Source organism: Gorilla gorilla, chromosome 11, assembly GCF_029281585.2.
Source record: "Gorilla gorilla gorilla isolate KB3781 chromosome 11, NHGRI_mGorGor1-v2.1_pri, whole genome shotgun sequence".
In the NCBI taxonomy this organism is placed as follows: Eukaryota; Metazoa; Chordata; class Mammalia; order Primates; family Hominidae; genus Gorilla; species Gorilla gorilla.
The window spans coordinates 35,664,942-35,692,117 of record NC_073235.2 but is presented as its reverse complement, the minus strand read 5'-3'; the positions used below and the strand labels follow the sequence as shown (position 1 = coordinate 35,692,117).

The window sequence follows — 27,176 nt, the reverse complement described above, 5'->3', positions numbered from 1 at the left end:
TATAGCGAATACTCTAATTTCCAATACACATAATTATACCCATTCACTGAAGGAAGGAATATAAGGATTCCAACTACAGGATAAAAAGGATTCTTAGTCTGAATAGAGTTTTTTTTTTTTTTTTTCCTTTCCACAACTCTGTAAAGTCTAGTAGGGCGAACAAAAAGAACAGTACAATGTACTATCCTTAAAAATAGAATTATAAATGGCTTTGTTTGGAAACTCCTGCACATCTTCTCAGAAATTAAATTTTTGACTTAATAGTTATTGAGCGAAAGTGAATCATCAGTTAAGAGATGTGAATATGAAGTTGGGATTGCAATCCCTGGGCTGTTGGGAGAAGGCAATGGTAAGGGAAAGAAGATGACAGAGAGAAATGTATCCATGGAGTTTCTAAACCAGAGAAAATCTCATCACATTATCCTCAGTCAGGATTAAGACTAAAAGTTGTTACCGACAGAAACTTTATAAACCTAGAGCTAGCTGCCCACTAAGGTCGTGGGGGGTCAAGAGGGTTCATGTGGAGCTTAACAAGTATGTATTGAACATTCTGGAAGGCTCAGCAATATGCTAATATTCTATGGGGTTTTGTGACTGTGTTTGAGGCCTAATCCCTGCCTGAAGAAAAGTGTGCTCTTTGAAGAGACAGGGAATAATATATTATTGATTATAATATTCATTAAAATTAATATATAGTAATATATTATTTTGTATATAATTTGTTATTCATATAATTAATGTTAATATAATTTATTATATTAACAAGCTTACTTATATATAATATATATTATACATATCATTATATAATGATTAATACGTCATATGTATGTGAAACAGCAAAGACTGTGGCATTATATATTCTGTAAAAAGCTAAGTTATAAAGCAAGAGCACAAGTATGTTTTATAAACCATAAATTAGGTGGGCAGTGAAGTAAGAGAGACATCAGAGTTGAGGCAGAACAGGTGTTAACCTTCATAGTAAATATAGCTGAAGTTCAAGACTAGAGCGTAGATGGGAGGATGAAAAATCTTGGAATCCTCCATAACAAAGAACAACGAGAGAAACATAGGGACCAAAAGTTTGAAATGAAAATGAAACTAGCCAGAGAATTCACTTGTTGTTCACCAATTGTTGTGGAGTACAGACAGAAAAGGAACAGAGTAGGGGGTAAAATGGGGCATAGATCTGTTGCCATTCTGAAAGTGCACATGTGGTTCAGGGTACAGAACTGGAACAAAAGTTGCTACAACAAAAACAAAAAACCTGAAATGCTGTGTCTTCTTTGCATAGAATATACCATCTCCACAGAAAAGGAAACAATGTTTAAGACTTCAGTCAAGTATGAAGGCATTTAATAAAATCAACTTCTGAAAACTTCAAGGGGATAGAATAATAAGTAGCTACTGTTAATTGTGATCAATTAACATGACAACAAAGAAAGATCTGTGACCAGGGGAGAAGAATGAGTCATTGACTTTTTATGAAAGGACCCACTGGTTGAGTAAATAAAGCTCTTTTCTAAGTCAAGCTGAGAATTGAGCCTTTTGACTAAATAAACTCAAGGAAAAGATTCCGGTAAGGGAAAGAGAGTCTGAATTAGGCAGTTGACTATTGATAACAAGCTTACTACCTACCTGGGTTATTACTCAATGTCTTGCTTTCCTTGGTCAGCCTCTGTAAACATCAGATATTCAAAGACTTGAGAGGAATTAGTTTTCTGAGAAGCTTATAGAAGTCATAAAGTCAGTGAGGTAGAAAACCCTGTGGAAAGGCCTTTTCCAACCCAAGGAACCATTGCTAATGAATGACAGTAAGGAAATTGTTCCTTTTATGGTAGTATCTCACCTCTAGAGTCCACTCTGAGGAAGAATTATCATCCTTTAGATTTAGATTAAACATCATTTAGATTCTGTCATTCTCCTCAAAATCTACTGATACTCCCAATCATTTCAGAATCAAAACCAATGCCTTTGGTGTGTCTATTTTATCACTCCTCTTCCTAATTGTGTAATGTCCAATATCATTGTTTTAACATTGCCTGGCTCTCTTTAACCCAAAAACTGTGCCCTTTGCCTCTTAAATCTTCACCCACTAATTATCCAAAACAAGGATGCCAGTCACTTTCATCAATATTAAGTGAAACTTATACTTTCACTAACCCCCAAAATATGTGTATACACACACACCCCACTTGTAGACATTGCATTTAATCTCTTTATGCCACTAATGCTATTTGTAATTGCTTATGCTTTTCCTGATATGGTTGTGGCTAATTTCATCGCTGTATAGAATGTGAGAGTTGGAAGGGACCTTAGCATTAGTGTTAATTTAGAATCTTCCAGATGGAGGGAACCTTCCAATGATTAGAAGAGACACAAGAGGGAAATACAGATTTTCTTGTTTACAGGCCCTAGGGGTATGTGATACACCTGAGGGTCACACATATGGAGGTCTAGGAGCACATGTAGAGAGAGATCCATGAGCCAATGCCTTTACTGGCATCCAGGGTGTTGTCTAAAACAGGTTTCCTATGGGGCATGTTAATTGGTGAGTTTAAAGCAACAGGGGTGAGTTCCAGGTGGTCACACTGTGACTGAGGGTTAGTCACTGTGGCATATCTGCACAGCTCATGCAGGGGGTAGGAGCAGCAGGACCAGTCAAGCAGGCTGTGTCTAGCTGACCCATAGTGAGCAGCTGTGTAATGCGGATATCTGAATTGAACACACTGAGGAACTAGGAGTGTGAGTTAGGCGTAGAACTGGAAATTCTGCCAAGGATGACTGAGCCCTTCTTCTGGTATGAGAGAATCCAACTTATATTTAAAATGGAGGCCAAGGCAACATAAAATTATAAGAACTTACTACAGCAGTTTAGAAGTAGGTCCGGAGACAGTAAGTATATTTCCCAAGGTCACTTAGCAAGTTAATGGGAAGACCGAAACTGTAGCCCAGTCTGTTAGCCTCATGCCTTCTCCACTGTAGGAATCATGATGTGAAAATGACACTTAGACTGATGAAAAATGTGAGAACTTGGTCAATATATAAATTTTCATCCTATTTTTTTCTGCTGTAGGATGATATTAAAAGCAAAACTGCATTACTTTGTATTGTGAATACAGCGTTACCATTTTATTATTCATTTGTAGCCCTAGTTGATAAATAATTAAAACCATTGACTATGCAATAAACAACTTACTTTCTCTTGGTAGGATCCCAAAATTTGTTGTAATTTTTTCCACCATGACTTTATAGTGCATATCAATCTCCATGTGCCAGACCTTTGTGGGATATGATGAGGTTTCTCTTCAAATAATCAAATCAATCTTTTATTCTTTAATTCATAGTACCCCCCCCCTTTTTTCTCCTTTTTTTCCTTTTTGCCTTTGATAGATGCCTATGCACACCACAGTACCAAGCATTATCAGTACCAGCTCACACTCCTTTCCTTATTTGGAAAGAGGACTAACTTTCTAGCTTATTACAGACACCCCTTCCCCTTTCCCTCCACTTTCTTTTATGTGCCCACCCTATCTAAAAAAAATCAAATGTTTAGCCAACCGAGATTAGATTGTATGACCCGACCTCAGCCAATGGGGAAAGAGTACAGGGGCAGGACTTGCCTCAGGAATAAAGGCTCTCCTGCCCCTTTGTTCAGGTGTGTTCTCATGGCAACTGGCCAAGGAGGCACCCCTCAGCGCAGAAATAAAATTGCTTTGCTAAGAATCCTTTGTTCGAGTGTTCAATTTCCTTAGGATTTTGAGCGGTATTCCTAACACCTTCATTTTATCTTGCTTTTCTTCACAACCCACGCTGGAAAAACTCCTTTCATCAAGTTCACATCTCTATCCCTTTGCTAAATAATAAGCACATATATAAGCTTTGTCTAAGAAAATTTAGTGGTATGGGGTGCTTCACCTGTGCCATTTCTGTTATAGAGCTCCTGTCTAGCATTGAGGACATTTTTAAGATCCATCCAAGTGCCCATCTGTCTTACTTGCCCTTGAAATTTCTACTCTCTACCCCACCCTTCTCCTCTTCTGTATTTCTTTATCTCACCCTTTCTCCTTTCTTTTCCAAAACACACACACACACACAACCAAGCTCTGCATCTTTTTTTAGTTAGAATAAAAGCTTTGTCTCTCTTGGGTGATGTTATCAACACTGCAGATATATACTTGGCTGTTTGTATCCTTGCATCTCAAAATCTGATTCTGATTCTTCTGTTACAGCCAAGAGTATGGGTTTTTAAAAAATCAATTCTCAAGTTCCTTATCTGTTTCTCTGCTTCTAGGATGACCAAATCTTTCATAACTAATGGGGATATTGAATTCAGAGAGCTTTATGGTGAGACTGTATTGCAATATGTGTGCAAAACAAAAACAAGGCTACAATTAGATGTAATAACTATAGCTTAATTTAGATCAATTTCATACTGGCTTGACAGAGTTGGTTAATAGAGTTTTCCCATTAAAAACTAGTTTTCATGAAGACATTAATTTTTCTGCTGATGTGTTTGGCTTATGGACTTCTGAAGAAAAAACACAGGTGTCAATTTAGATTCTCAATAGGTAAGGAGAGAATTAAAAGGATTGTTCTGGGTCTCCGTGTAATTCTTAAGATGTTTGAGTGCACGTTGGATGTTGGTTGATGAATACGTGGAGATACCTGTGACTGGGCACATTTTCTAGTTGGTAGCTTGCTTCTCAGTTTCCACATTTCTCGAATGAGCTCATATGTTTTTCTATCAATATACAGGAATATCATTGAATCCCTTTGTCCTTCTCTAATGGCCTCTATTCATTTCTTACCTTAAGATCCTCTTATTATCCAAGAGTACTAATGTTTTCCCCATGATTCTTTGGTCATAAAGTATGACTCAATTCGAATATTATCACTTGGACACATTTCAGGAAATCTTTTGAAACAGACATATAGTGATTACTTCTCAATTATCATGTATCTTCAGACATCAAGCCAGCATAGGACACCTGAGATGAGCTGGTACCTCATGACACTCAACGAGGCAGGACTCACGGAGGGCTTGGAGCCTATGTAGGACGTGCCTCTTGTTATGCCTGATATGTTCCGTCGAATATATGCCACATAAGGTGGTGCTAGAATTTCCAAGCCAAATAAATTCCTCTTTCTTTTTCATATTCTTTGAATTGTCTTTAACTCTGGCAGTATTACCACCCACTGATATAATGAGAATCACCAACTATAATTAGACCTAGAATAGAGGTATTTATTGGCTTTCCATATTTGAATCAAGTGTTAATGTTTTAATTTCATTCTGAAGTTTTCTCATACCATACATCAAGCCAGCTGTTTGAAATCATACTAGGAAATGAGAATAAAAAATAATGTATTTTAGGGAAGGCCAAACACAGGGTTATATATATTCTAGATGGCATTTGTGATTAAGTTATCCTCTCCATCCTTACATCAAAATCATACTTAAAATGTGTTTTCTTTCAAGATTAATGTATGATCTGCTTAGACACACATTTTTGAACTTTTTGAAATATCTATGATTATCTTTAATATGTAATGGTTATTAAAGACAAATGTTATACAGAGTTTATCAAAAGTAGCTGAAGTATATTAGACAATATAAGCTGTACAATTTTAGTTAGCCATATTTTATTTTTATATAGGACTTTTGAGTTTTTGAAGTGCCTTACCATACATTATTTCATCTATTATTCACAATGATACTATGAAATTGGCTTGGATGAGTTCACCGTCCCCAGTATGCCGAGGAAACTGGCTTAAAGCAGTTAAGTTTTAAGTTAAGTGGCTTGTTCAAAACCACTTCTCTAGTAAATGGTGCGGTACAAACTAAAAGCTGGTAGCATTATTTAATTTATTATATTTATATTTAAATATTTATATAAATGTTTTCCCATTCTATAATTTAGCCTCTTAGTTCTTTCTCCATACTGTAGTCAGAATGAACTTTGCCAAATCTGAAATCATCTTCCTCACTTGATTAAACCCTCGGTAATGAGTCATCATTTTACCCAGGCTACAGTCCCAAATCTGTCGTGTCATGTTCATGGTCCTATGTGGTCTATCCCTTATTCTTTTCCACCTGCGTCCTATGCCACTCCTGTCCCCTGGCTCACTAGCTTCCAGCCACACTGGGCTTCTCTTCCTCCCTCCCTACGTGACAAAGGGCTTTGCACTTGCCACTCCCTCTGCCTGCAGTGCTGGTCCCCTCTCTTCACCTGGTAGCACCTGGTCATCACAGAGGTCTCAGTTTCAATATTACTTTCTCAGAGGCCTTCCCCTGACCTACCAAACAAAATCAGTTTCCGTCACTTTCGCCTTTCAACATACTCTTAATTAACAATCAATTTATACTGCTGTATTTATCTGTGTGATGTTTATTTAGCACCAGCCCTCTCCATTAGTCTGTAAGTCTAATGAAGCCAGGAACCATGTCCATTTGACTCATTGTTGGTTTCCATCTCTAGTTCAGTGTTTGGCACATAGCAGCTACTCAGTAAACATTTGTGGGCCAAGTAAGTAAACGACTCCATGTTGGGGACACATAGCTGCTTTTACATGCACAGTTCTCTATTAAATTAGAGAATTAACAGAATCTATATAGATTTTTGCTTCATTTCCTTGGAACATGCATGTAGAAAGGACCTTCTGATACTTTAATGATTTAAGCAAGTTTTACAAAATTATCAGGAGAAAAGGTCAGAAACATAGATTACCCAGGGAAATGGAGGAATCTCCTGCATTTGAGGTTTAATCAGAGGATGGCTCAGTTTGAACTCTGTTGCTATGTGTAGGCTATGAGGTATAGACAAGATCATTCTGTAGAACCATGGAGGAAATACCTGTCTTTCTCTTCGTATGTTTGATTCTTTGTCTAGAACTTTACTCTTTGCTCGTGTCCAAATAGGAAAAGTATTTTGGAATTCCACTCTTGTTTCGGACTTCTTTTTCTCCACCATGGTGTCCAGTCAGCTCTGGTATAACATGTGTGTTACTGAAAATTACTGCACTCTGTAAAACCACACAGTGAAAACCACAAAGCTTTTGAGGGAAACAGGACTATGGGAAAAATACTCAAAACTTTGTCAGTGACACACTAAAAACAAAAAGGTAGGAACCTAATACAATTGGCAGCCATGTGTTCAGTGGTTAAAAAATACATAAATACTACAATAAATATGGTGCTTTACCTTGAAAGAGTTGTTTGTGGAAGTGGATATCAACAGGCATGCAGTTCAGAAGTTACTGTGAAGTGGTGGAAGGAACGCTGTCTGAAATTGGAGGGGAAGTTGTAAACACCACATGTGGATGGTTGTGGCTCGTAATGCACACGGTGGACTGAGGTCTGTTTGAAGTATGTGTTTTGTGTGTTTCGATGCAGTTCAACTGGGTGGAGTTTTCTGTGTTCACCTAATTTTTCTCATGAATGAAATCAGGCAATCGGCAGACCTAAGATTTGTGTCATGCTTAAATTTTTTCATAACATATCAGTTGCATTGGAACAAATTAGCACTTTTAAAAGAAATGTTACAGCAGAGCTGACAGTAGTAGGGGAAAAAAGTGGGAGACTTAGGGTCAGAAAAACTCAATTCTAGCTCCAGAGCTGCTATTTCTAACCATGGAAACAGAGCAAGCTTCCTGCCTCTCTTTTCAGTCCTCTACACTTATCTTTAGATGGAGGTGATAATAACCACTATTGCTGAATTGTTCTGAAGACTGAATACAGTAATGAAGGTGGACACATTTTGTAAAATGTAAAATATTCTCCAGATTGAAGATATTTTTTGCAGAGTTTGCTCATTTCGGAGTTAGAGACAGCAGCTAACAAATAACATAGAGTTGAAAGTTAACCCACTCACAGCTTTTCTTCAGAAAAACAGGCAAACCTACCTTTTTACTAATAACAAAGCTCACCTCTGTAAAGGGAAAGAAGAGCCTGTGACTGGCAAGTTTTGCTGAACATGTACGTAATGTCACTGCTTAGACTCAGCCTTTGAGCTGTTGTTTGTGTTCCTGGTGCAGCGATTTGAGAGCTTTGCTAAGAGAAGCCAAAGAGAAAGGGAAGAGGTGACGAACATGGAGCATCTTGCTCGAAGAACATGGGAAGAATTGAAAGGTGGTGATTGAGGAGCTTTGAAAATCATCATGAGGCTCTCCTAGGCAGGTGTCTTCAAGCCATCCCAGCTCAGTGGCTCTGCAGAAAGAGAGATGTTGCTGTGGAAATGTGGTCCTGTCAGATTTGTAACCCAGATTTCCAGGATATTGTCCTCTACTTATTGCTCTTCAGTACCTAGTGGCGTTGTGTAAATAACAGCAACTGTTCTCCATCTCTCATTGCCTTTCACACTTTCTGCTGTGAAAGATCCAGAGCCAACATTTGGGAGACAAATTAAAATTACTTTGGGGATAGATCAATTTATATCCAGAATATAGCAAATACAGAAAAAAAAAATAGCCAATCTATTGATACTATATTTTTTCTATGTGTAGCCTGTTTTTAAATTTGGGTACAGGCTGGGCGCGGTGGCTAACGCCTATAATCCCAGCACTTTGGGAGACTGAGGCGGGCAGATCACAAGGTCAGGAGATCAAGACCATCCTGGCTAACATCGAGAAACCCTGTCTCTACTAAAAATACAAAAAATTAGCCGGGCGTGGTTGCGGGTGCCTGTAGTCTCAGCTACTCCAGAGGCTGAGGCAGGAGAATAGTGTGAACCTGGGAGGCGGAGCTTGCAGCGAGCTCAGATCGCGCCACTGCACTCCAGTCTGGGCGACAGAGAGAGACTCTGTCTCCAAAAAAAAAAAAACTGGGTACAAATCTTTTTCATATTTAGTAGGTGTGGATTATTGTCAAGTTTTGATGGATTAATAGAAATACACCTCATTTGAAGAGAATATATTTTAGTAAAAAGCTTTTGCCCTCATAGTCTTAATTCCTTAGAATTTTCTCTGTGTTACCAGGGTTTTGTGTGTGTGTGTGTGTGTGCTTTTTTTTTCATGTTTTAAAAGGCATAAATAAATTGAAGAGAAAAGGTTATTCATGTGGAAAAGGTTCTCTCATGATCATGTTTTTGGGACTCTTTAATATGGCAGTGAGTGAATCTATGGAGCATTCTTTGCTTTTGAAGGAAGGAGGGATGCTGTTTTCTCTGCAAAACTTTACATTCTTTTTTTTTTTTTTTTTGAGATGGAGTCTCGCTCTGTCACCCACGCTGGAGTGCAGTGGCGTAATCTCGGCTCACTGCAACCTCCGCCTCCTGGGTTCAAGCAATTCACTGCCTCAGCCTCCCGAGTAGCTGGCATTATAGGCACCCGCCAACACACCTGGCTAATTTTTTTATTTTTAGTAGAGACGGGGTTTCACTATCTTGGCCAGGCTGGTCTTGAACTCCTGACCTCGTGATCCACCCGCGTCAGCCTCCCAAAGTGCTGGGATTACAGATGTGAACCTCACATCCTTTGTAGCATGCACTTTTGAACTATGTAGCGTACTTTTTTTTTTTTTGGCCTGTTTCTGGAATCGAAGCACTATCTTCCAAATTCTGTAGTATTGGTGACTTGTCCATGTTTCTTTTAGTCTAATCAGTCAATAAAAAGAGGAATGCCAATTGTGTATATAACCATAAAGAGTTTATTTTATTATAGTAAAATATATATAACATGAAATTTGCAATTTTGACCATTTTTGTAGAGTTAACTTTAATTAACCCATTTATCTTCCACAACCACATTTTTCTTTCTTTCCAACGCTTCCAGAATGTCATTTTCCAAAGTGACAGAATAAAGATTTGATTTTAATTTTGATTTTAGTTTTTCTGATTTCAGTAAAAGTAACTGATTATGGGAGTTAAAAGTAGACCATCAAAAAGTCAGGCTTGAGTAAGCAAAAGGCCAGCTTCAGAATCAATAAACAAATATATTTCCAGCACTACCCCGTATTAGGTAATGTGCTAAAAAATGTAAAATCTATCTGCACATAAGGCATTTTGAACAAATATTTATCCAGGTGGAGAATTATGATAAATTCACATGAGAAATAACAGTAGAAAAAGTAAAGACCTAAAGTGTGGTAAAGATAGTAGGTGATGTTGGAATTCAGGGAAGGGAGGAAATGCAGTGACGAGGGATAAGTTGTAGAGGACATGGCTTGCAGCTGAGCCTGGAAGGAACCCTAGGCTTTCAACCGAGAGACCTAGGCAGCTTTTCACGCTGGAACAAAGGTACAGAGGCAGGAGGATGTGTAAGTATTTTTAGAGGATCAGGATTCACATCTAGATTCTAGTCTAATGTTTCTTTCATGATCCTCAGAATGCCTTTTTTCTCATGAGTTAGAGCTGGAGAAAATCTGTCATTGCTATCACTTCCTGTGAATATGCCACATGCGATGAATCATATTTAATCCATAGTGCATGGTACACAGTCATAGTGTTTGGTTTATTTCAAAACAGAGGTCACTGTTTGTCTTCTTTCCTTTTAAGTATATATGTCCCTCATGATCAGACATTGCATGTATAGTTTTCATCATAGAGTGTATATCCTGTGTACAAAATGCTCAGTTTAGTAACAGCAGTAACAATAACAGCATGGCATGCTTTTTAAAAAAGGCAACAACAACAACAACAAAACAAAAACAAAACAAAAAAGACATTAGTGTAGCTGACTCAGTGCTATCAGGAGGATGTGAGCTGTGTGCTTTTTACCAGTTCCAGGAATGAGTTTCTGCTGAACCGTCTATTCTGTGTCATCCAGTTCCTCTTTCAATCCCTGATACCCGTTCGTGAGATGAGCTAGTTATCTAGGATTATAAAAAACAGTGGGTGGCTTGGCCTAGTTTTATATCTGAAGACCTAACTGGACAAAATGAAAAACAATTCTTGAGCCTCACCCTCATCAGCTTCACGTTCTAATTAACTTGAAATTTTCGGTCCTTCTATAAAAATAGTAATTTTCTCTTTCAAGGATATACCAGAGATGGAAGAGATGAAATAATTCTGAACAGGTAATAATCTTACTAATTATTATCTGACTTATTGTGCGTTCAATAGTATTTTTGGGTCATAGTTCTTCACAGGATGTTCTCTGGGTTAGTGGAAATTATTCAAGTGTTAGAATTAAGTCACCTGGGACTCAAAATCTATTACCTTCTGGTTTATATGACCTTGCACAAATTACTTAGATGTCTCTGATCCTTGGTTTCGTTGTCTATAACAAGAGATTAAGAATAGGACCTGCTTCGTGGGGTTGTTCAAAGGATGAAATTCATATAGATAAAGCTCAAGTTATCACTTGATAACCAGCTATTTCTTATTTTTTTCATAAACACCTTCCTAAAAGTCATTCCCTTTGTGTCTTTTATAGCATGAGAAGCTGATACATGAACTGGAAGAGGAGAGACACTTACGTCTTCAAAGCGAGAAGCGGTTGCAGGAGGTGACCCTAGAGTCTGAGCGCAACAGAATTCAGATGCGTGGCTTGCAGCAGCAGTTCTCCAGGTATTGTTCTTAGCTGAGCAGATTGCTTCCTGAGGTGCATCTCTCTCTGCACCAGTAACACCTTGGATTGAATGTCCATTGTGTAAGCTTCTGTTGTGTTTGATGAGCTAATTTACCAACCGTTTAGAACTTCTGTTCTGGCTGAAGCATCCTATGGCATCCAGACCAATTTTCTGAAACTTTCCATTTGCACCTGACATGATTTTTATTGAAACTGGTTGTCTTTTTTTTCCTGATGGCTTTCCTAAGGGTCTTCAAGTGAGTTGTGGTGGCTTTGCAGCCAGTAGGCTTGTCCTTTAAAAGGCCAGCCAAGATTCCTCAGGGATCTAGAACTAGAAATACCATTTGACCCAGCCATCCCATTACTGGGTATATACCCAAAGGATTATAAATCATGCTGCTATAAAGACACATGCACACATATGTTTATTGAGGCACTATTCACAATAGCAAAGACTTGGAACCAACCCAAATGTCCAACAACGATAGACTGGATTAAGAAAATGTGGCACATATACACCATGGAATACTATGCAGCCATAAAAAATGAAGAGTTCAGGTCCTTTGTAGGGACATGGATGAAACTGGAAACCATCATTCTCAGCAAACTATCACAAGGACAAAAAACCAAACACCACATGTTCTCACTCATAGGTGGGAATTGAACAATGAGAACACTTGGACACAGGAAGGGGAACATCACACTCCGGGGACTGTTGTGGGGAGGGGGGAGGGATAGCATTAGGAGATATACCTAATGCTAAATGATGAGTTAATGGGTGCAGCACACCATCATGGCACATATATACATATGTAACAAACCTGCACATTGTGCACATGTACCCTAAAACTTAAAGTATAATAATAAAAAAAAAGGCCAGCCAAAAGGATGAGATTTCAGTGGTCATCGCAATCCTATTTTAAGACAAAGAGAGAGTATGTGACTCTAATGATTCAATAAACTCTTCCTCATTGCTTAGAGGAAACACTAAGGAGTAGTAAAAAATAAAATAAAAAAAAATCAGTGAGTTTCTGTCCTTAAAAAGATATCACTAGAACACTTGAATGTGGCCAGGCGCAGTGGTTCACGCCTGTAATTCCAGGACTTTGGAAGGCCAAGGTGAGCAGATCATTTGAGGTCAGGAGTTCAAGACCAGCCTGGCCAACATGGCAAAGCCTCATCTCTACTAAAAACACAAAAATTAGCCGGGTATGATGGCAGGTGCCTGTCTTCCCAGCTACTCGGGAGGCTGAGGCAGGAGAATCACTTGAACCCAGGAGGTGGAGTTTGCAGTGAGCCGAGATTGCACCACTGCACCCCAGCCTTGGCAACAAAGCAAGATTCCATTACAAAAAAAAAAAAAAAAAAAAAGAGAGAGAGATCACTAGAATCTCTCTTTCAAAGAATTTGAAAGGAAGATTCTGAAAAAGTAGCTCCTAGATTTAATTCTAGCAGTTGGAATCTTTCAGTTTCCAATTATAGTTAATATGAGGGTAGGTGATGGTTCAAACTATTATGTTAAAATCCCTTCAATTCCATGGGAGGAATCCCCCAGAAAATTGTGCATTTACAGCCTTGGGACCAGATATAGGCACCTTGTGAAGGACAATCTGCATTCATTTCTATACTTCACCATTTATAAAATCAGGAAAATAATTTGTTTCACTTTTCTCTCCTGAGATTATCCCAGGCAGTATCCATGTTTGAGAAGTTGCCCTAAAATCGTCATGAGAAAACTGTGTGGGTCTTGTCTTTAACTTTTCACCAGGATTTGGGGAACACTGTGACCGGTGATAAATAATATAGCTTTGTCATTATGAAGTTTTTATAATGACAGCTTAATTTTTAGATGTGTTGCAGGGAGAGAACAAACACAGTTGAGCCTCCAGATAATTTACCTCATTATGGCCAATACTGTGTATGTGCTTCAACTTTGGTGTAGGAGTTCATGGAGGAACAGGACAAGAAGGATGGATGACTCCTGTGTGGTCAGCATTATAATTTAACGCCCAGTTCAACTCCTCAAGTCCATGATAATACACAGGTGCTATAGAAATGCACCAATCAATACTTTAATAAATGCATGTCCCACCCCTCATAGGCTATTACTTATATCACCTTATGCTCGATTTTTCATTCAGTTTGATGGCAACTCTCCCTTTGTGTCTCCTAACCAACTTAAAATAATAGATCCACCCCTCCAAAGTGAATTTAAAACAAGCAGCGCTTGGTAATATTGGTTGTTTTAATGGCACAGGATAGGAGGAGGCAGATCTTGCTCTCCTTGCACTGTCTAATTGAGATGTCTCTGTATTCAAGCTATTGATTTAGGTGGCAGGAGACACATGGCATAGTAAATTGTATTCATATGATGCTGGGTCTTCTGCTGTAAATCAGATGCCAATCCCCTACAGATTTAAGTTACACAAGAGCCAAGAGTACATCCTAGGCTGAAGGAGAAGATAATTATGTGTACAATAAGTAGTGGTTGGTTTTTACATACTTCTTTTGTGAAGGACTTTTATCCTATTATAATTAGTTTTCTCGTATAAAGCGTCATTGAAACTGAAAAGTTCAAGTCCAGTTATAGCCAGAGAACTAATGTAAATCAGTAAAAGACATGGAGGGGAAAAGCATATGTAACAGATAATTACACAATAATTTGAGTAGACCTACTGAACCATTTCTGATGCCCTTTCACAGTTTAAACTTTGGTTTTTAAGATATTTCTAATTATGTTTAATCTTATTAAGTCTTTGAAAAATTCTCAATATTATAGAATAAGCCTTTATTGTATCACCCTTGGACGGGGTTAGCATCCAATATGGTCATCTAAATAATTTCCATAATATAAATTATTCTGTTGAATTAGAAACCTTTATATTCATAATTTTCTTCTTTTTTTCTCTTGGGTCAATGAGTTCATTTTGTGCATGATGATATCTGGGATGTGAAATTACTTTTGAACATTGTTCATGGGCTGAGGTTACTTTTAAAAACTAAGCTAATAACCACTTTCTCAAAGAATGTGATATGGCTTACAATAAAAGGTAGATTTACAATAGGGCTGATAAAATAAAAACAAAATAAAGGTCATGAAAGGAGAATGTGGCAAGTTATCACCTTCACATAGCCCAACAAGTTTTCTGAGTATGAGCATGTAATTTAGCTCTAAGATTCCTGGCAGACAAGATCAAAAGAAAAAAAAAACAAATAATATGTAATTATTATCTCATGGCCAAAGGCTACTACTCCTTAAAGAGAGGAATATTATCTCTGTTAATAAATTCATAATAGAATGTATCACATAGAACACTTTATAGAAGACACTGAAGGATACAGTAGACATGGCCCAAAATGGTGCAAATTAGGATTAATTCTTGCAAGGGCTGCTGCTTTCACTATGTCACTTATATCTGGAAAGTTAAGCTGTTTTTCAATTTCCTAATATATGGAATAAGAATGCTGGGTCATGTCTAAGAGATCACAAGTGAAATAGGAACTACTCCGGTACTCTGGTGCTTAAAGGTCTCAGGGCAACCATTCTACTTCAGATTCATGGGAATCTCCAGATATATACATGTGCTTTTCTAATACTATGAATGTGGGAAACAGAGGCATAAGATGCTGACGCCTGGCCCGGGCTGGGTGACGTGTTTTATTGGTATGTTTGATGGCCTTGTAGGCATGGGAGCCTCTAAACAGTAGTTATGGGATTCCCAGTCTCAGCTTCAGTAACAAGGTGAGTCAATGGAGGGAGAAGTGGAGAATGAAGTTAGATGCTGGGATAGTTAGGTACACGTGGGAAGTAGAGTTCAGGTGTCAGGATGAGTGATTCAGGAGAGGTGGTCCATGGCTTAATTTTATGCAGTTTCAGCTGTGTGATGAGCCTGACGGCTTGAAGGCACCAGGCAAGCCTGAACATTTGTGATTGTCTCTATTAATGAGTAATGGGATTGCTGAGGTGATAATAATGTATACAAATGCTTGAATGAGTAGTTTTTTTTTTATATCACCACCAAACCTTCAGCCACAATCTGTTCTTCCTTCTTGACCTCTGATTAGGCTATAATGATCAGAAATGGTCCAAATTTAGGCAATAAAAAAAAATTGGATCTGCCACCAGAGGTTACCTAATCAGCTATAAGCTCATACATCAGAAATTGCCTGCAATGAGGGTGATTCAGACAGGCATAACAAACTTGGTTCAGACCATTTACATTCTTTAATGTAAATATGGATAAAAAAGGTACTTGCAAATGAAGTCTTCACAGTTGAGAGAGCACTTCAATAAGGTAGTAGTTAGAGGCAGGTGGTGGTATCTTAGGGCTGCCACTTTATCTTATTATTTGGCAATATACATCAAAGGTGCTTTCCAGATGTGAAAGTGATTGTTTAACCCATTGTCTGTGTGGCTGGGCATATTTTATGAGGGATTAGCTTTGTAACTATCTAAAATTCCAAATTCTTCCCACTCTCCCCACTCCTCTAACCACTTGTTTGAATTGTGATTGTCCAGACAGCCAAGGTGAATGCCGTAGATGAGACTATGGAACTGTCTTCCCTTGTATGTAAAGACAATCACTGTTTAGACCCCTGGATTTATTATCCATGTTGAGGTAATGAAGTGTTTGTGTATCAGTTAGATTCACCTAGAGGAGCACTTTGAGGAATATTGTCTCCAAGTTAGGGTGGGGTACGTTGAGTTGAAATAACAGTGATTTACAAAAAAAAAAAAAAAAAAAAAAGGTAGAGTAATGGGATCACTTAGGTGATAAAGTGAGGAGATAAGCAACTCTACAGAGTACCGATTTCATATATGTAATTGTGCATATCATGCATGATTTGCAAAGGTATCTCTGTTGGTCCCTTTGGAAATAATCAACTTGTAGATGATGATGATGATGATTGAGACAGAGAGTCTGGCTCAGGTTCCCCAGGCTGGAGTGCAGTGGTGCAGCCTCACCTCGCTGCAGCCTACACCTCCTGGGCTCAAACCATCCTCACACCTCAGCCTCCCAAGTAGCTGGGACTACAGGTGCGTGTCACCGTGCCTGGCTAATTTTTGTAATTGTGGTAGACGGAGTTTTACCATGTTGCCCAGGCTGGTCTCAAACTCCTGGGCTCAAGTGATCTTCACACCTCAGTCTCCCAAAGTGCTGGTGAGCCACCATGCCAGGCCCAGTTTGTAGATTAGTAATGAAAGCTGCTGTTTTCAATAGGAAACAAACACTTTTATTGCGTGCCTAGTAACACCGTTTATGCCCTCAAGAAAAAGTAGAATTTAGATAGAGAAGTCTTACGTACATATATGAACAAAACACCGTATTTATAGCTTAGCTGTAAATAAAGAGGACTTCTGTCCAGATTCAGAACAGCCAGACTTCATACTTGTTAATGGTTTATTATGCTGAGGCATGAATAGTCAGATGAAATTAATGATTGCATAGTGACAACAGTAATACTACACATTTTGTTGTGTCACAGCTCTGTGCTGCAGCGTGTTTGAAGATTTAAATTAAAATTGATCTGGCAGATTTAGCACCTGGCAGACATAATTTATAAACATTCTTAGCAAACCATATTACAACCCAAATATCAGGAATAAAGATACTTGATTTCAGGCCTCTTCAGCCTTGAAATGTTCCTTGTGTGTTTACACCAGTCATTGTACCTCTAAATAAGGGGGAATAATTAAGGTTTGCCACCCATATTTGACCAGGATAGTTAAAAATCACCCACATGGAACTCAAGCTTTCACTCCCTACCTTCAGGATTTCTCTGCACCTGTTCTGACCTTCTCCCCTGGCACCGTCATCCGCAGCCTTGAAGCTATTTCTTTACTTACTGTAATGGGGATTCTCCTATCACAGTTGATTGCTGTGCTTAAGTGCAGACTGCTGCATGCGGAACTTCAAGGAGTCGTAAATGGAGATGGTTTTACCGCTTAACTCGTTCATTCGTTGCTGTTCACATTATCGGCTCTCAGAGACTTTATGGAATCCTAGGGTTCATTTTCTGCTGCCCATTTGGAAGCTGTAGGCACCTGGCATAGAAGTGTGTGTTGAAGAGGATAATATGCCCTTAAATGTTCTACCCATGTACTCCCTTCTGCTTCTATATCTGTCTGGTACATTAAAAGAACATTTTCTCTGCATCTTTAGAAGGAGGAAAATGTAACAAGATGAGAAAAGCTGTCAATTGACCTTTGGACAAGCATCAGCACAGAGCTCTTCTCCTCCTCTTCTGCACTTGTTCCCATGTCTGACTGTTCGTCAACTTTGACCTGTCTCAGAGGCCGGCTCTCCTGAGTGCCTTGTTCCTCCTGATGAATACAGAGCGCAATTTTCTGTTGATTTGGAATTGCTATTTCCACATCATCAGCAATATTTCTGCCTGAGACTTTTCATAAAAATCGGGGCCTCTCATCTGCTGCTCTGTGTGAATCTACCAGAAGTTGAAGATGGTAAAGCAACATTGGTTCAAGGATAAATTTTCTTCAAATTACAACAGATGGAAGAAAAGATTTTAAATGACCTCTTTTAAAATGTCTGGATAACATAATATGGATCATATTTTGGTGTCAGAAGTTTGTATCTTAGCGATCTAGCATGTAAGCTCTCCCTTAAGCAATGCAAAGGAAAGCCAAAACCAATTATGTAGCAAACTGGAAAGAAAGGCTGTTTTCGGCTCCTTGGGCAAATACTAACTTACTGAAAGCCGAACATTACTTTATTGTTTTGTATTTCTCTTTCTGCCTAATAAATGATGAAATGGTCACATGTTTCTTCTTAAAATTTTTTAAAGAGGTATATGTTTTTGAGTAGACAACGTGAAAGTCATGTTGCCTATTATTCATCCCTGTAGAGAAAACAGTATTAACACAGAGTATAGTTCCAATTTCATTGCAAAGAGCACTATCCTATTTAATGGGTTGTCCGGGACCTGGTGTCAGTGTACCTCTAAGTAGCTTAATAACTCTGGTTAAGTAATTTGACCCTTTTGGGTCTCAATTTGCTCATCTGTAAAATGAGTAAATTCAATTGCATTATAGTTTTATAATGCTTTTTATGCTTTTTAAAAGGCCCTGCATTAGAAATGAAATGCACTTACTTATTGGGTGAAGTAATAATTTCACATTTGTAACCAGGCCTTCTTGAAGATTCTAACAGTGAGTTTTATGTTGAGGTCTTGGAGGAGACTGTCTTATTGTCCATGCTGTAATCACAGGGAGGCTCTGTGGGACTGGGTTTTGGCCATGTCTATTTTGGTTACTTGACTCTGGAGAAGTTGAGATTAGAAAACTGCCGAGCCTAGATGAAAAATTTCTGTTGGGAACAACCAAAATTAAATACTGGGGAACTTGGCTGGCAAAAGGAAGTTAAGATACTCTGCTGTGAACATATAACCAAGATTGCTCTTGGCTCTGATGTTGTCCACTTTAGGATTTATTTGAACTGGTTTGGTAAAAAGCCTAAACAGAGGTAACTTTATGACAACCAGAATTGTTTTCACTTTTTAACAATTTCTCTGAAGAAAGAGCCATCAATAAAAATACCAATGATTTAGTCTCTCCTCTAAATATGTTTTAATAACATATTATAACTTCTGATACATTACTGTCCCTATTCCAACACATTTTTTCCTTTAAGAAAATGTGTGAGATATAGAATAATGTTTTAAAACTGAAAACTAAATTGATTTCTACTTTCAATAATAAATGTTTTATTTTTTGGTGAGGTTTATAGAAAATCCACTTTTCTTACTAGTTTAGATAAGGTTGGACAATCATTGACCCTCATGTAACTACCACCACAATTAAAATACAGAATATTTTCATGTCCTGGACCAGTTCTCTCCCTCCCTCTTTGTTCTCATTTCCCTCCCTCTTTGTTCTCATTTCCCTCCCAAGCCCCTGGTAACTACTAGTCTTATTTCTCTCCTTATAGTTTTGCCTTTTCCAGAAAGGCTTATAAATGACGAAGTCATAAAGTATGGAACTTTTTGGTCTGGCTTCTTTGACTTTGTGTGATTCTTTTTTGATTTGTCCATGTTTTTGCAAAAATCAGTAGTTCATTTTCTTATTCGTGAATAGTATTCTGTTATGTAGATATACTACTATTTGTTTATTCATTCACCTGTTGATAGACATTTGGATTCCCTCCCGTTTTGAGTGAATGTGATTAAAGCTGCTATCAACATTCATGTCCGGGTCTTAGAGTGTTTACCTTTGGGGCAGATAACTAGGGTGGGACCACAGAGCCATATAGTAAGCATTTGTTTAATTCCATAAGGAACTGCCAAACTGTTTTCCAAATTATCTGTGCCTTTTTGCATTTCTACTAGCAATGTAGCAATGTATAGGAGTTCTAGTTGCTTCATATCCGTACATGCTTCTTCAAAAACAAAACATAGACAAAGGAAGCCACACAAAATAAATAAATGTCTGGCTTAAGGAATAATTCTAAGGTGAATGGCTTTGTAACCAACGCTAGGTCAAGAAAGGAGACTCTGCCGGCCACCCAGAATCCCATCTGGGTACCTCTTCTCAGCCTCAACCTTCATCTTTTTCCAATAAGCTATTAGTGTGACCTTATGGCAATAACCCTCTTGTGTTTTTAATAGTTTCATCATTTAATGTGCATTCCTAGACCCTTCAGTTTAGTCTTGTGCATCTGTTAAAAAAACAACTGGATATGTCTTTTAAGTTTCTTTGAACCTACAGGTTACTGTCCATCCCTTCCTTTTCCTTCATATTTTATGCGTTAAAGACCTATAATATTGGACCTGTAGAGTTTCCTACAGTCTAAGTTTTGTTGATTACCATACTTGGGACTGGACACCACGTTTTTCTGGCATCAGGATTTTCTACAAGTTGGCAGCTATTTTCATACATTGCTCCTAATAATGATCTAAATAAAGAGCTAAAGGTCGCTGCCTATCCAAGGGACAGATATTTTTTGTTCCCCTGTTCCTCTCTTATACTATCACCAATAACCTTTGCCATCAAACGCATTAAAAAAAAATTTGTTGATTGAAGAATGAATGAATGAATATCTTCACTAAAGTAGAAAGATGCAGCCAGAATTCTGCTAGACTTAGGTTAAGCATATAGAAGAATTTTACAGATAGTGTGTTTATGACAGAAATTTGCTTCCAAGGGAGGTTGTAGAATGGCCATTTCTGGGGATCTTTAAAATTTTGATAATAGTCATCATTCTTAGAGTTATAAACTGTGATGGCCTGGGAGGATGAAGACCTGATTTCTCATCTCTGGGCTTCTGTGATGGAGTGCTCACCTATAAAAGATGAGTTGCCTGTTTCAGAATACTCTTTGCAGAATTCTTTCTGCAGGGCACTAAATGGAATTTGGTGAATTGAAAGTTTACTTCCCATAAGCTAAAGTCTACTTTCCGAGAGTGTTTTATGGCTCTCAGATAACATTTATACCAATCTCTCTAAGGTTTGCATATGGGGCAGAGGCAGAGGCAGCAGTCCCAGTAGTATAGATTGTTGTTCTGATTACCTTTATGGTCCATAGGCAGTGCATGTAATGAACACTGTTCCCACATAGTATAAGTCTAAGTGCTAACTGTAAACAGTTGGAACCATTCTTTGGGATCCTTTATTTAATTCATGAGAAATAATTCTGTTAAGATGGTCCTTGTTTATAAATGTCTACATCTGTTGCTAACAAACAGCCTCAAGCTTTTAAGAGTGTTTCTTGAGAATGAAGCAGAGAATTAGCTATGCTGAAGCTATGGGGTTCTGACAAAATAAATGTGTTGTAGTTTTCATTAAGCTGTGTTTCAGAATTCTTTGCACATTTCTCCTGACCAAAGGTTTTCACCTGTCGTTTACAGGAGTAACAACTGACAGCATGCATTTTCTCAAGACAGAAATATACATTTCTTTTTCCTTGTTTATTTTCTGTAACTGCTTTAAGCAGTTGTGTTTTATAATAAGCATTTTAATTAATATTGATATCCCCATGGTTACAGAAATGACAGTACTTTTTACTTTTATGTTTTATCATTTCCAAAATCATTCCCTATGTTATTTCATTCATTTCTCATTATAACCTTACATATGATAGGGAGAGCATATTATATGATATTGAATCATATATATTAATAATAATAAATATTATATTGAAGCTTAAAAAATGAGGTAACTTGCTTATGATCACATGGCTATGTGGACCCCAACCCAGAACCCAGGGCTTCTGACTTCTGGTCACACACTCTTTGTGTTCCATCATTTATTTGTTTTGTAGTTTATAATCTGTAATAGAAAGTGGAGGTTTTTTAAATTTATTGATAGATAATAGATGTACATAATTTTGGAGTACAAGTGATATTTTAATACATTCGTATAATTTGAAAATAGGAAATTACTGGTATTGGGATTTCTACCACCTTAAATATTTATCTTTTGCTAGAAACATTCAAATTATTCTCTTCCAGCTGTTTTGAAATATACAATAGATTGTTTTAAACTATATTTACCCTACTGATCTAAGCAATTGTATTTCATGCAGAATTCAGCCTTTCTCATAGATTGACATGCTCTGCCACTTACAGAATTTCTTGAACTTAATTATTATCACCCTGCTGAGATTGCACCTAAGAGACTCTTGAGCCAGAGGGATAGATACAATTATATCAAATTAAAAGGAAAACTGGGCCAGGCATGGTGGCTCACGTCTGTAATCCCAGCACTTTGGGAGGCTGAAACGAGTGGATTACCTGAGGTCAGGAGTTTGAGACTAGCCTGACCAACATGGTGAAACCCCATCTCTACTAAAAACTACAAAAATTAGCTGGCATAGTGGCAGTCACCTGTAATTCCAGCTACTCAGGAGGCCGAGGCAGGAGAAGAATCACTTGAACCCAGGAGGCAGAGGTTGCAGTGAGCTGAGATTGCACCATTGCACTCCAGCCTGGGCAACAGAGGGAAACTCCGTCTCAAAAACAAACAACAACAAAAAACTGGGCAACCACCATTTTTCTGTTTCAAAGTTTGTAAGGAAGGTTGAATGTTTATGTCATTAGTGCCTCTTTTATGGTCTCTGCTTGCTTAGTGTATTTTCCCATTTCATTTTCAAACCACTTGTGCTGAAGATTGAGTCAGTGTTTCCAAATACATAGACCACCATCAAGTTATAATTGCATTTATGACATGGACTGTGTAGCCATTTAATGTAGCTAAGATGGCCCAAATTTTCCCTTTGCTGTTGGCTTGGACAATATGTGTTTAGCTAACAAAATCCAGCTCCAAATTCACCATCTCCCTGATGCCTTTTATACTATTCTACTTTACTCACTTGATTACAGACTTTTATCACAAAATTATATTTTTTTCTTGCTGGCATTTTGCAGCTGCATATTATATCTTCCCTTTGTAAAATGTAAGCTGCTTATGATTTTAGCCTGGCACATAGTAGGTGCACAATAAATGGTGAAGTAAATGAATAAAGTATTATTTCTGATGGACCATGCTGCTGTTTGCATCTACCATTTAATAACCCTCACCGTGGATGGTATTTGGCCAACCTGGTCCATCATATTGAGATTTTAAAAAAATCTAATTTATATTATTTCTATTGAATTTTAAAATAAAATTTCCACTTAGATAATATTGTATGAAGAATACTTTTTTTTTGCAGATACTACTAAACCTGAAGTATGATAATTAAAAAGAAATTGGTTTGGCTCTATGCTAAGCAAGGTGTGGAGACACAGAAATAAGTAAGCCATATCCCCTGTTGCCAAGGATCGTAGGGTAAAAAAAGAGTTACATGTGAAAATAACTAAGGTTAGGATCAAATATTTGCTGTAAGACAGGGAGAAAAAAATGATAGATGAAAAACTCTGCCAGCCAGAAATGGATTCATTTGAGATGAGTATTGAAGCATGTGCAGGTGAAGAGGGTTTAATAGAGAACTGAAGAAAGGGCATTTTAGGTTCAGAGAACAGAATACAAAGACAGACCTGATGGTATGGGTACTCACAACGCATGTTGCCGGAACTCAGTTCCTTGAAGGCCCTTATCTCAGCAAACTCAGTTTGGAATCTGCCTGCATCATTCCCTTGCATCTTGGGCAGTGGAAGAATGCCCGACCTACCTTTGCAGTGTGAGTCTTATGAATATCTCAATCATGAAGTCAATCTTACTTTGAACTCTTTTCCTGAAGCCCAGTGGTCACCTTTGATGTCAGAAACACTTTAAAAATTGATTTCTGTTCCCTCAGCAATTCACATTATTGTCAAGAGAGTCCCCAGTGAAGTAGTAATATATTTAGTGTACTTCCAATATGCATGACACATAGAACACTTAAAAGTCTATTGCCTTTTCAGAAACAATCACCAAAGCACATGATATGTTATCCGGAAATATCCTACAGGTCTAATAGATTGGAATGACTATGAGATTCTGCAGACCCAGACTTTCTAAGCAGCCTCTCTTGAGTAAAGAATTGAGTAGTGGGGTAGTAAGGCTGTAGTTACCGTCTCAGTGCACCCAAACCCCAGTTCAGGAAAGGCCAGGACCTTGGAGATTACACTGACAGTGAGAACATCCATCATTTAATAAAATCCAGAGAGGCGAAGGACTAAGTCTCAGAGCATGAGGAAAGAACTCTTAGATATGAAAAGCAGCAACTTGAAAGTAACATGAAATACGTGAGATTCGAACTGTTATCTCATTTATTTTTTATTAGCACTTAAGGAGAATTACCAAGTGCCAGTACTATTTTAGGTACCAGGGTTATAACAGTGAAATGAAACAAATAAGCATCCCTTCCTTTTAGACGAACTATAATATTACATGTAATTTAATTCTTAAAACAGTCCTCTATGGAAGATATTCTTAGCCTCTCTCCTTTACAGATGAGGAAACTGAGGCTCCCATGAGTTAAATAACTTGCCCATCTTCATACTGCTTGGATGTATCGTAGCTGTTGTATGAACTCAGATACCCTAGGTCTTAACCATTATTCATACTGTCTTCTATTTATGTTGCCTACAAAAGAACAAGTGAGCTAATATTATTGAGCATTGGCCTTGTACCAGTTGTGTTTCTGCATGCTTCAAACAAATAATCTTATTGATTATAGACCAGTGAGGAACTATTAGCATCCATATTTGATAAATAAAGAAAATAAAGCCCAGAAAGGTTAAGCAATTTGCAAAGGCCACACAGCCACTAATGGCTGAATCAGGATTTAAGTCAGGTCTGTCTGTCCCTTAAGGATTCTCTTCCTGTTGTACACTACAAAAATTAATATATGTTAAGCTTCTCAAAAATTTAGTGTTTGCATCAATGCAATATTTATGTTTGGAGCAAGTATATAGTTTTAGATATATACCATTTTACCAAAGTTTTTTCTTCCAGTGTCTTTGAGAATATATTAGTGTATTTATTAATTGCTTGAGGTATCTTCTGCATGACTGACAAATTTTTCTTATTTTGCATAAGTTACAAAAAATTGTGTTAGACATATATATTCAAGTTCATTCTAAAACTTATAAAACTTCATAATAATTAAGTTCAAATATCAATATGCCCTTTTCCAGAATTACTTGATTAATGAACCCTTAACAATTGGAGAAACTGATCTTCAGTTAAATTTGAAGTGAATGGTAGATGTAAATATGGTGATTTAGAGAGTTCAACATCATTTCCATGGCACTACTTTACAAAAAATATTTATCTAGAGTTCCTTGTTTTCAATATTTCAATCTTGTTTTCATATAAAACAAAATAATCAATCACCAGAAAAAGCAAATCACCAATCTCCATACCAGGTTGAGAAGGGTGTGTGTGTGTGTGTGTGTGTGAACACTATATATATATATATATATATACACACACACACACACACACATATACTTCAATTTACCTCCACATAAATGGAATTTGTACACGTGTGTATGTCCACACACATGTAAACAAACATACAGAAAGAGATGTATTTGGAAGAATGATGTAAGTCTTAAGAAGTTGTTGGCCGGGCGCGGTGGCTCACGCCTATAATCCCAGCACTTTGGGAGGCCGAGGCGGGTGGATCACGAGGTCAGGAGATCAAGACCATCCTGGCTAACACGGTGAAACCCCGTCTCTACTAAAAACACAAAAAATTAGCTGGGCGTGGTGGCGGGCGCCTGTAATCCCAGCTACTGGGAGGCTGAGGCAGGAGAATGGCGTGAACCCAGGAGGCGGAGCTTGCAGTGAGCCGAGATCGCGCCACTGCACTCCAGCCTGGGCGACAGAGCGAGACTCCGTCTCAAAAAAAAAAAAAAAAAAAAGAAGTTGTTAACTTTAAATAGAAAGAAGATGGGATGGGACAAGAATAAAAGCTAAATTTCTCTCAATAAACCTTGTTTTGAGGATTTGACTTTATAAATACATACATGTTTAATAAAATTGTAACATAACATCTAATTTTAAAATTCCCCCAGATTGAAAGCAAAACCAGTAAATCTAACTGCAATTGTGGTTGATGGCAAATCTACAGAGTGAACAATCATTTGAAGTGACTTGAAAACAGATGCTTGTACATTTGTAATGGGATCTATATTCATGACAAAAAGAAACCCACAAAATATCGTTGCTTTTAGTGGTCATATTTTTAGAGGTAGTGTTGTTTTTGTCATAGAAGTCTGAGGCTGTTGTTAAAATGTCCAGGATCCAATTTGAAAAGTCTTCCACCAATCAAAAACAGCTCAATTCATGCATCAATAAGAATACTAACTGCAGTGTATTAAAGCATGTCAGCTTTTGTTTAAATCCTTTCACTTATAATAATACAAAACAACCCCAGGAAAACCTTTAGGGGATTCTAGGAAACCAACTTTTTATTTTCAAAATTGATAAGCAATGAGAAAGAAGCATTCTGTCTTTAAGACCTGTAACTAAATCATCCTCAGTGGAGAGAAGTTTCCCTTTGTAAGAAATTTTAGCTAATAAATGGAGAAAGAAGAATATAATTAGAAGCTATTTTGCAATTTTTAATGAAATAGTGCATCAGAAATAGTGCTAACATACCAGAGAGAGAGACATTTATACATCTTGTGTCTCTTGATGGAAATACCCAAAACTATCTATGAAGCAACTTTGCCAAAAAAATGAACCTTGAATCTCATCAAGCCTGTAGATATAATGAACAATTTATAGGAAACACTATAAGACTAGGTTCTGCAAAATCCAAACTATGGGAAATTCTACGGAACAAATGACCTGTTTTTTTCAACAAATAAAGTACAAGGAAGAAAAAAAGAGGTGGGGAGAAAACCTATAGATCAAGAATAGTGTCGTGAGACATTGGGTGAACCCTATTTGGATCCTGATTTGAAAATACTGCAAAAAAGAAAACAAATGAGACAATCTGAAGATATGGTTGGAATATTTGTCTACTCCCTGAATATTTGATACAGTTCATGTTTTTAGGTGTGATAACATATGGCTATGTTTTGTAAAAGACATATTTAAAAGACATACCTATCCATACTGACATAAATATGGCTGAAAAGATATGCTTGTGTGATGTAATTTAAATAACTTGGAGGGAGGATCAGGAGTTAATGTTGAAACTCAATTGGCTTTGAGTTGGTTATAATCAAGCATGTGAGCATTTCTTACACTGGAACCTTTACTTTTGCAGATGTTTG

The 27,176-nt window shown here is 37.6% G+C and overlaps 1 protein-coding gene across 7 annotated transcripts in view; it reads left to right on the top strand.

Moving 5' to 3' along the window:
* The window catches only part of NCKAP5 (NCK associated protein 5), a 990,571-nt gene that overhangs the window by 524,380 nt on the left and 439,015 nt on the right, over positions 1 to 27,176 (top strand). For all 7 annotated transcript variants that reach the window (XM_063694774.1, XM_063694773.1, XM_063694772.1 and 4 more), the window contains one exon: positions 11,371 to 11,504. In XM_063694774.1, the coding sequence (XP_063550844.1) occupies positions 11,371 to 11,504 (134 nt within the window). The remainder of the gene's footprint in view (positions 1 to 11,370; positions 11,505 to 27,176) is intronic.